The sequence below is a fragment of the Tursiops truncatus genome, chromosome 1, assembly GCF_011762595.2.
Source record: "Tursiops truncatus isolate mTurTru1 chromosome 1, mTurTru1.mat.Y, whole genome shotgun sequence".
Lineage (NCBI taxonomy): Eukaryota > Metazoa > Chordata > Mammalia > Artiodactyla > Delphinidae > Tursiops > Tursiops truncatus.
Genome location: NC_047034.1, coordinates 155,675,928 through 155,687,151, shown reverse-complemented (window position 1 = coordinate 155,687,151; position 11,224 = coordinate 155,675,928). Strand labels below are relative to the sequence as shown.

Below are 11,224 nucleotides of genomic sequence, written 5' to 3'. Positions count from 1 at the left end.
TTGTCAAAAGCTTTTTCTGCATCTATTGAGATGATCATATGGTTTTTATTTTTTAATTTGTTAACATGGTGTGTCAAATTGATTGATTTGCGTATATTGAAAAGTCCTTGCATTCCTGGGATAAATCCCACTTGATCAGGGTGTATGATCTTTTGATGTGTTGTTAGATTTGTCTTGCCTGTATTTTGTTTATTTTTGTGTTTATGTTCATCAGTTATATTGGCCTGTAACTTTCTTTTTTGTGGTATCTGTCTGATTTTGGTATCCGGGTGATGGTGGCCTCATAGAATGAGCATGGGAGTGTTTCTTCCTCTGCAATTTTTTGAAGAGTTTGAGAAGGATGGGTGTTAACTCTTCTCTAAATGATAGAATTCACCTGTGAAGCCATCTGCTCCTGGACTTTCATTTGTTGGAAGTTGTTTTTTTTTTTTTTTTTTTTTTTTTGCGGTACACGGGCCTCTTATTGTTATGGCCTCTCCCGTTGCGGAGCACAGGCTCCGGATGCGCAGGCTCAGCGGCCATGGCTCATGGGCCTAGCTGCTTCGCGGCATGTGGGACCTTCCCGGACCGGGGCATGAACCCGTGTCCCCTGCATTGGCAGGCAGACTCTCAACCACTGCACCACCAGGGAAGCCCTGTTGGAAGTTTTTAAAATTACAGTTTCAATTTCAGTACTCGTTATGGGTCTGTTCATATTTTCTATTTCTTCCTGGTTCAGTCTTGGAAGATTGTACCTTTCTAAGAATTTGTCCATTTCTTCTAGGTTGTCCATTATATTGGTATATAGTTGCTTATAGTAGTCTCTTATCATCCTTTATATTTCTGTGGTGTCAGTTATAACTTCTCCTTTTTCAGTTCTGATTTTATTGATTTGAGCCCTCTCCCTTTTTTCTTGATGAGTCTGGCTAAAAGTTTATCAATTTTGTTTATCTTTTTAAAGAACTAGCTTTCAGTTTCATTGATCTTTTCTATTGTTATTTTCATCTCTAGTTCATTTATTTCTGCTCTGATCTTTATGATTTCTTTCCTTCTACTAACTTTGAGGTTTTTTTTTTTTTTTTTTCTTCTTTCTCTAGTTGCTTTAGCTGTAAGGTTAGGTTGCTTATTTGAGACTTTTCTTGTTTCTTGAAGATTGTATTGCTATAAACTTCCCTCTTAGAACTGCTTTTGCTGCATCCCATAGGGTTTTTTTTTTTTGTTTTTTTGTTTTTTAATATTTATTTGGCTGCGCTGGATCTTAGTTGCAGCACCCAGGGTCTTCATCTCTGTTTGCAGGATGTTCGTTGCTGCATGCAGGATCTGTTTTTCTTTTCTTTTCTTTTTTTTAAGTTGTGGCATGTGGGATGTTTCAGTTGTGGCATGTGAGATCTTTAGTTGCAGAATTCAGGATCTAGTTCCCTGAGCAGGGATCAAACGCAGGCCCTCTGAGTTGGGAGCACAGAGTGTTAAGCCATTGGACCCCCCGGGGAAGTCCCCCCACAGGTTTTTTATCGTGTTTTCATTGTCATTTGTCTCTTGGTATTTTTTGATTTCTTCGATGATCCATTGGTTGTTTAATAACATATTGTTTAGTCTCCATGTGTTTGTGTTTTTTACAGTTTTTTTCCCCTGTAATTTATTTCTAATCTCATAGCATTGTGGTTGGAAAAGATGCTTGATATGATTTCAGTTTTCTTAAATTTACCAAGCCTTGATTTGTGGCCCAATATGTGATGTATCCTGGAGAATGTTCCAATGTGCATTTGAGAAGAAAGTGTATTCTGCTGCTTTCAGATGGAATGTTCTGTAAATATTAATTAAGTCCATCAAGTCTAACGTGTCATTTAAGGCCTGTGTTTCCTTATTGATTTTCTGTCCAGATGATCTGTCCATTGGTATAAGCAGGGTGTTAAAGTCCCCCACTATTATTGTGTCACTGTCAATCTCCCCTCTTATGGCTGTTAGCGTTTGGCTTATATATTGAGGTGCTCCTATGTTGGGTGCATAAATATTTACAATTGTTATATCTTCTTGGATTGATCCCTTGATCATTATGTAGTGTCCTACCTTGTCCCTTGTAACAGTCCTTTTTTTAAAAAATAAATTTATTTATTTATTTAATCTTTGGCTGCGTTGGGTGTTCATTGCTGCACATGGGCTTTCTCTGGTTGCGGCAAGTGGGGGCTACTCTTCGTTGTGGTGCGCAGGCTTCTCATTGTGGTGGCTTCTCTTGTGGAGCATGGGCTCTAGGTTCACGGGCTTCAGTAGTTGTGGCATGTGGGCTCAGTAGTTGTGGCTCATGGGCTCTAGAGTGCAGGCTCAGTAGTTGTGGCACATGGGCTTAGTTGCTCCACGGCATGTGGGATCTTCCTGGACCAGGGCTCAAACCCGTGTCCCCTGCATTGGCAGGCGGATTCTTAACCACTGCGCCACCAGGGAAGCCCTAACAGTGTTTAATCTATTTTGTCTGAGTATTGCTACTCCAGCTTTCTTTTGGTTTCCATTTGCATGGAATACCTTTTTCCATTACCTCATTTTCAGTCTGTATGTGGGTCTCTTGTAGACAGCATATATATGGGTCTTGTTTTTGTATCTGTTGTCTTTTGGTTGGAGCATTTCATCCATTTACATTTAAGGTAATTATCAATATGTATGTTCCCATTGACATTTCCTTAATTGTTTTCAATTTGTTTTTGTAGGTCTTTTTTCTTCCCTTCCTCTTTTGTTTCCTTTGTGATTTGAATGACTATCTTTGGTGTTGTGTTTGGGTTGCTTTTTCTTTTGTGTGTGTGTATCTCTTGTAGTTTTTTGGTTTGCTGTTCCCATGAGGTTTTGATATAGCCGTCTATATATAGAGAAGGTTGTTTTAAGTTGCTGGTCTCTTTCCTGCCTAGAGAAGTTCCTTTAGCATTTGTTGTAAAGCTGGTTTGGTTGTGCTGAATTCTCTTAGCTTTTGCCTGTCTGTAAAGCTTTTGATTTCTCCATCGAATAGGAATTGAGAGCCTTGCTGGGTAGAGTATTCTTGGTTGTAGGTTCTTCCATTTCATCACTTTAAATATTGTGCCACTCCCTTCTAGCCTGCAGAGTTTCTGCTGAAAAATCAGCTGATAACCTTAACGGGATTCCCTTGTGTGTTATTTGTTGCTTTTTGATCAGTCTTATCTATCTTAAAAATCTTTTTAAAGAACCATCATTTGGTTTTGTCAGTCTTCTCTTTTCCATCTCTGATTTTATGACTGTTTTTCCTCTCTTTTCTTGTTTTTTTCCTGTTGTTTATTCTTTTTTTCCATCATTATTGCCCTAAATTGCTGTTTTTTTTAAAAAGAATTCATATTGGGTCTTTTAAATTTTTTATACATTTATGTATAGCAGTATAGAGTCATAGATTCCTATTTCATTTATTAGGTTATAATTCAATACTCATTTATTTTGATACTCAAATTGTCCTAGATTTAATCAATGGAAGCCACTTCTGGCTGGCTTCTTCGTCCTTCTGACATGTCCCCATTATTTTTTCAGCATTTAGTTACTCAAAACCAAAAGTTCCAGCATTATTTTGTACTTTCCCTTCCCCAGTCTTAGACTCAGCCATGAAGCCCTAATGCCTGAGCAACTGGTACGCTTGTTGCTACTAAGATAAAATTGTTCCTATGCCCTGTCAGTGGATAGACTCAATCCATAAGCAAATATATACACATGTTTATATAACTATATACAACTCTACCATCTATCTGCCTATCTATCATCTATCATCTATCTATCATCTATGATCTGTCTATCATCTATCTATCATCTATCTATCTATCTATCTATCATCTGTCATCTATCTGAACCTGTGAGTTCATACCAGTTCTTCCAATTTGAGTTCAATACCTCGGGAGAAAGCCTTCTCCCTTTCCATGTTCATAAATCCTTTCTTAAACACTGAGAAATGTCTCCCATTATCCTCAATATATATAGTTATTTTCTCAATCAGTTAATGTATTTGCACAATGTAATCAGTCTCCTATTCCAGTCACCCACTGTCTCACTTGCCCTGTTGCTGGGCTGCTTCACTGTGGCCCCCTTCACCAGTGGGCTTCCGTGGGCTCCAGGCCCACCAGTTACTCCCTTTACATGCATTTACTTCCTCAAACACTAATGTCCATTCAGGGAGGGCAAGTGAAGATGGAAAAGAAGGGGTGAGTCTGCCTTCAGTTAAGTTTAAGATGTTTACATTCATTTTAACCACTGCTATTAAACCATATTTCTGCTGTTATTTCACAATTTCTACTTAGTGTACTTTTTCCCCCTTGCTTTCCACTGAGTAGCAATGGAAAATTTTCTTCTACCTGTTTAAAAGTAATACATTCTACTTTTTTATTGATGTTAATACTAAACATGCGTGTTTACCCCTATTGGTTTCTTTAACTGTCATCTAAATCTTCCTGGTAAGATTTTGGTCTTCCCAATCCTACCATGTGGATATTGTTTAGAATTTTGGCTCTAGGTTGTTAATATACTTCATTGTTTTCCTTTCCTTCCCCTTCCTCTCTTCTCCTCCCCCTTCCTCTTCTCTCCTCCCCACTTCCTCTTCTTTCCTTCTAGCTGTTTCAGACTACAGATCTTCCTCAACTTATGATGGTGTTATGTCCCAATAAACCCATCATAAGTTGAAAATATTGTAAGTTAAAAATGCGTTTAATGGGACTTCCCTGATGGTGCAGTGGTTAGGAATCCGCCTGCCAATGCAGGGGACATGGGTTCGAGCCCTGGTCTGGGAAGATCCCACATGCCACGGAGCAACTAAGCCTGTGCACCACAACTACTGAGCCTGCACTCTAGTGCCTGCAAGCCACAACTACTGAGGCTGTGTGCTACAACTACTGAAGCCTATGCACCTAGAGCCCGTGCTCCGGAACAAGAGAAGCCACCACAATGAGAAGCCCGTGCACCGCAACGAAGAGTAGCCCCCGCTCACCTCAACTAGAGAAAGCCCGCTTGCAGCAATGAAGACCCAATGCAGCCAATAAATAAATTTAAAAAAGTGCATTTAACACACCTAACCTGAACATCATAGCTTAGCCTAGCCTACCTTAAAGGTGCCCAGAACACTTAAATTAGCCTGCATTAACATTAATTGGGCAATACCATCTTACACAAAGCCTGTTTTATAATAAAGTGTTGACTATCTCATGTAATTTATTGAATATGGTACTGAAAGTGAAAAACAGATGGGTTATATGGATACAAAATAGTTGTGTCGGTGTTTTACCCTTGTGATCGTGTGGCTGACTGGGAGCTGTGGCAGCTGCCACTGCCCAGCATCACAAGAAGGTGTCCTTCCACATATTGCTAGCTTAGGAAACGATTAAAATTCAAAAGATGGTTTCTACTGAATCTGTATGACTTTCACACCATCATGAAGTTGAAAAATCTTAAACCATCGTAAGTTGGGGACCATCTGTACAAACTTTGCCAAAGTATTTATTTGCTCACCCTTACTTCCTATATGTCTTCCCATGTCTAAATTTATTTTTCATATTTAACCACTTCTAAGTATATTTTAGGTGGATGTATTGTGAAAAAATTCTGAAGCTTTGTATCCCTGAGAATACTTTTTATTCTACTTTCATGTTTAAATGGGTTTGTTTTGATATAAATTTTGAGTTCAAAATTCTTTTCCTTCGGCATTTTGAAAATGTGATTCCTTTGTCTTCTTTCATCTAAGGATACTGTTAGGAAACCTGATGTCAATCTGATTCTTGTTCCTTTGTAATTGATCTGCTATTTCTCTCTGGGAGCTTTCAGAATTTTTCATTTTCTTAGGTGGTCTTAAATCTCTTACTACAGTGTTTCTGGTTGTACGTTTTCCTTAATCATCCATGAGTTAGTTCATCTTTCTTTAATTCTGATCAACGTATTCTCATTATTTCTTCAAATATTTCCTCCTTTTTTCTCTTGTCTTTTTGGACTCCCATTTATTCAGATGTTGGCGCTTCTACTCTACTGCTGGACTGCTGTGTGTGTGTGTGTGTGTGTGTGTGTGTGTGTGTCTTCTGACCATTTCCTGCTTCCTTTTGGTAAAGGACCTTGAGATGATGCTCCAACTAATTGGTTTTGACCTGTATCTGTCCCTGTATCCCATTCGTTATATTTTTCATAACATTTTCACTTGGTTCTTGTTCCTGCTTCATATTGCTAATATTTTCCTGTATTTTTATTTTGCTTTATTTTCAGTTCTTGGTTAGAGAGTATATGTTTAGTTTGCTGTCTTCGGGGGCCAGGGGTTGTATTCTGGTTATTTTGGCCTGTGAGCTTATGTCCCTCCAGAGCATTAGCTCTTCTGTCTGGTAGTATTTATTGGTGAAAGGTCCAGGCCATGCTCTATGCTGTCCCTTTCAATTAAGAAGGGGAAGGTAATGACCTCTGGGTACCTCACAGTCACTGTCAACCACTCTACCAGTAACTGCTCAAAGATTTACTTTCAGAGCCTTAGGAAGAAGCAGCAATTCCTAATTGTCATCTACCAGCCCTGGGGCTTTGGAGGGGGGAAAGGTTTTAATCCCAAGAGCAGCTGCCTGGCCCACCCCCTCTTTTTACCCCAGCAGAGATTTTGGGCTGACTCGGTAGTGTCCCTCGGACGCCAGTGACTTGGCTGTGTGTCTCATGTTTAGCAAGAGTAAACTCACTGATGTCCTACCTGCCCTTACAGTTTCTGATGACCTTCAGTGTCCTAGGCGTTAACAGGATTGGGGGAGATTTCGTGTCGGTTTGGTTTTTGGTGGTGGTTCCTCAGATGTATGCTATTTCCTAAGGTGTATTGTTTTCCTAGGGTTAATTTTTGAGGAAGGGAGCCAGTAGTCTATGCTACTTCATTGTCTTAATAGGAACCAAAACCCCCAGTATATCTTTGCTGTCCTTTCATTTTCAATCTCTGTATGCTATATTTTAGGTGTCTCTTGTGAATATAGTTTTACAGGTACATCCCATCTGTTAACTTCTGTTTGGAGGTGGTAGTGGTAGTTGTTTTAATATCCAATCTGACAACTTCTGCCTATTAAGTGATCAAATTTTTTTTTTTTTTTTGCGGTACGCGGGCCTCTCACTGTTGCGGCCTCTCCCGTTGTGGAGCACAGGCTCCGGACGCGCAGGCTCAGCGGCCATGGCTCACAGGCCTAGCCGCTCCGCGGCATGTGGGATCTTCCCGGACCGGGGCACGAACCCGCGTCCCCTGCATCAGCAGGCGGACTCTCAACCACTGCGCTACCAGGGAAGCCCAGTGATCAAATTTTTAATGCTGCAGTTTTACCTCTATTCCTGCTTTCTGTTTGGTTGATTGAAGTATTTTAATTTTTTTTTCCTCTTCTGGTTTAGATATTCTAGTTCTGAATTTTTAGTGGCTTACTCAGTATTTATAACAAGAACACCTGACTTCAACTCTAAAGTTAATCAGCATTTTTACTGTCCTTCTATGAAAGGAGCTTAGATTACTTTCATTTCAATTACCACCCTACCTCTATCTTAAATGGCATTCACTGTTTAGTGTTTTAATTCCATCTTTTTATTCTCCCCCTCAAGTAGCACTACCTGGGAGCTTATTCGGCCAGGTTACCTTGGAGTGTCAGCTCAGCGGTGACCAGATCCTCTTCCCTCTTCAGCTGGCGTGTTTTGAGAAGCCAACTCTTCTGCATCCCTGGCTTGGTCAGTCTGTGCTAGGCTCTGTGTTCATCCTAGGCATGCTTTCAAGTGCATGCCAGCCACCGTAAGATGACATGGGCACTTTTGGAACGCTGAAGTTGACACTGCTATTCCAAACAAGAATATGGCATTTGGGGGCTTCCCTGGTGGCTCAGTGGTTAAGAATCCACCTGCCAATGCAGGGGACACGGGTTCGAGCCCTGGTCCGGGAAGATCCCACATGCCGCGGACCAACTAAGCCCGTGTGCCACAACTACTGAGCCCACATGTCACAACTACTGAAGCCCACGTGCCTAGAGCCCGTGCTCCACAACAAGAGAAGCCACCGCAATGAGAAGCCCATGCACCGCAACGAAGAGTAGTCCCTGCTCACCGCAACTAAAGAAAGCCCGCAGGCAGCAACAAAGACCCAACACAGCCAAAAATAAATAATTAATTAATTAAAAAAAAAAAAGAATATGGCACTTAATAGATCCAAAGAGAACCACGTTTAAAAGCGCTTCATGCTTTTGATAGAGATAGCTTGGGATTTTTGAGCGAAGGTAGGGATAGAGTGGTGTCTGTGCTTTCTCCAGAGCTGCCTGTTGTTGGCATTAATCACTGATGAGCACGTGCAGATTATAGGCAGCCTGACAGGAACCCTCTTTGTCTGACGCACGGGTGTTTGAGACTTGTGGTTTGTCTCCATGTAACCCACCAGAATCAGAAGAGTGTTATAAAACACGAGATGGCTCCACAGCCTCATGAACCTGTAAGCAAGTAGGAGGCAGGAGGTTGAGTGCTCTATAGAGTGTAGAGGCACATGAGTCACTGTAGCCCCAGATGCAGCCCCGGGTTTTAGAGGAGAGAGATTCTAGGCTGCTAGGAGGCAGCCTACTTGAATCTAGTCTACTTGAAGCCCGGAGGGCATTGCCTGGGGGCAAGCTTAAACTGCTCCAAGGGCGTGGCACTTTATCTGCTTCCATTTATTCAGCCAACTAATAAACGCCAAGAAAAAGCATGTGACTCAGATATTCCCATGATTCAATTCCCCATTTTGGGCTCTACTGTTCAAACTGGGAGCCCAGGTCTGACTCCAAGTGTATCTTGACATTGTGTTTCTTAAGGGCACTGGACTCCTTCAGAGATTCAGGGTGTGTGTGGTTACCTGCAGATTACAAAGATAATGACTTTCCTCCCTGTAGCCATATTTCCAGTTGAATACTAAAATGCTGTAGTCATTTACAGCACAAAGTTTGAATTAAACACTTTTTGCACTGGATTTGTCCTGGCTCTTCCTTTAAGCTTTTTAAATTTTATTATTATTATTTTTTAATCATAGAAATGGGTGTTTGAAAATCTTCAGTCTTCTGGGCTACAAGATATAGCAACAATTGAGATACCGCCTCTCAACAGATTGGAAGTTCCCACACACCCAGATCTAGTTTAAGTTTCAGATTGCTGCTGATTATTCCTCTCCAAGCCCTCAAATTCCCAAACCACACACCACAGGTAATCATACCCCCGAGGATCCCTAGGCATGTTGCCCTTATCCTAAGGGAGGATCTGAGTTATTACTGTCTGCTCTTCAGAAAACATACAAAGGGCACGTGACCTAGAACTGTATGGCCGCCCCTCCTGCAGCCCACGTGGCTGTCACAGAGCCCTGGGCTGAGGCATCTTTGTCAACCCTGCTAGCTTACTTGGGCCCAGGGAGGCCTGTCAAAGGAGAGCCTGGGCCCACAATCTTAACACCAGCCATTAGTTCACTTGTTTTTTGGCCGCGCCGCACGTCATGTGGGATCTTAGTTCCCTGACCAGGGATCGAACCCATGCCCCTTGCATTGGGAGTGCAGAGTCTTAACCACTGGACAGCCAGGGAAGCCCCCTACTTTTTTTAAAACAATGCATTGGTTAGTACAATAAAGTTCATTTCTCTCATCACAATCCAACGGTCATTCTGGTAGAGCAGCTCTCTTCTAAACGGTGGATTAGGAACTGGGCTCCCTCCACCATGCATGTCTCTCCCATGGCCTCAGAGTCCCCCGAGTGCTCCTCTGCATCTGGCCAGCAGATGGAGGAGGGGGGCGTCACACAGAAGTTTCTAATGGGTCAGGGCTGAAGATGGAACACCTCTCTTCTGCCCATATTGTGCAGAAGGCTGGAGATGAAGTGATTTGTGTCCCGATAAAGCACTCTGGTTTGGCAAGCAGCTGATCTCTGCCACACCCAACTTCAAGGGCTTCTCCCTGAGGTGGTTAAGAGGAACTGGGTGTCTGGGTACGTTCCCTCTTTGTCTCCAAATCCAGCTGGTTTGCAAGTCTTTTGGAGCTGAGCTGCTAAGGGCCGTTTTCTCCCTTGTCAAGGGTATGGTATGGGTGCACAAATATTCTGAGGAATTAATAAAAGATCAGTTAAATCACAATAACCTATGGGGTGTGGGTTCCAGGCATCAGTATGTTTTAAAAGTTGGGCAGGTGATTCTAACGTGCAGCCAGTGTGAGAACCACTGATGTCGATACACAAGAACGTGATTTGTTAGAAGTGGGGACCGGGACCTATAGCGTAGCTCAGAAGGTGAGACTAGGGCACGGCAATAACCTGCCAGCCAGCGTTTTGTATCTGCACTGAGAACTGGACAGGAGGCTGGCCTTCCCATGAAAGGTAACTTTAGTTTTCTTCCTTGTGACCAAAGAAGCCTGATCAGTACCCTCCAATGTCAAACCCCAGCAACTCAGAGAGGCCCCCAGGGTGGGGGGTTGACCTGTTCGGCAGCACTTGGACACAGAGGCACACACCCCACCTGGGCCTTCGTGGGGAGGCACAAGAGTGGACAGCCCCAGCCCTGGCACTGGAAATCCTGGATATTAAGTAGGCACCACCAGCACCAACCACAAACTGGAGGGTTACGTAGGTGAAAGGGGTCATAATGGTGGCCTGGGTTTTTTGGGTTTTTAAACATTTTTTAAAATTTATTTATTTTGGCTGCGTTGGGTCTTCGTTGCTGCGTGCGGGCTTTCTCTAGTTGTGGCGAGCGGGGGCTACTCTTCGTTGTGGTGCGCGGGCTTCTCATTGCGGTGGCTTCTCATTGTTGCGGACCACAGGCTCTAGGTGCGCAGGCTCAGTAGTTGTGGCTCACGGGCTTAGTTGCTCCGCGGCACGTGGGATCTTCCCGGACCAGGGCTCGAACCCGTGTCCCCTGCATTGGCAGGCGGATTCTCAACGACTGCGCCACCAGGGAAGCCCGGTGGCCTGGGTTTGACCAGAGACTAAATAGGGGCCTTTAAACCTCAACACAAATTCCACAAAGGAGTCAAGGGCCTGATCCATGCTCCTCAAACCCTCCTTCCCAGGGGCTCACGGCTCCTGACTGCACGCACCTTCTTTCCATACCTGTTTGTTCTCAGAGAACAACTCTCAGTGTGTGTGGCCACCTGTGCTGGCTCCCTTCACTGATCAGATAGGCCAAAGGGAAGCTGGAAGAACAAGATTCAGAGCCTCCCCCACCTTTGCTCCCACAGAAGGAAGGCCGTGCTGCAGCCTTCCAGCCCGAGGGGTTTTCTTTGAGCGTTGCTTCCTGGTGACT

At 43.1% G+C, this 11,224-nt stretch overlaps 1 protein-coding gene across 7 annotated transcripts in view; it reads right to left on the bottom strand.

Annotated features, from left to right (window-relative positions):
- Positions 1–416: 416 nt before the first annotated feature.
- KIAA0319L (KIAA0319 like) overlaps positions 417–11,224 on the bottom strand; it is a 122,045-nt gene continuing 111,237 nt past the window's right edge. For 6 of the 7 annotated variants that reach the window (XM_033838113.2, XM_073792133.1, XM_073792131.1 and 3 more), the window contains one exon: positions 417–10,029. In XM_033838113.2, coding sequence (XP_033694004.1) covers positions 9,743–10,029 — 287 coding nt within the window. In that variant the 3' untranslated portion in view covers positions 417–9,742. The remainder of the gene's footprint in view (positions 10,030–11,224) is intronic. The other variant, XM_019938135.3, reaches the window with a different exon arrangement.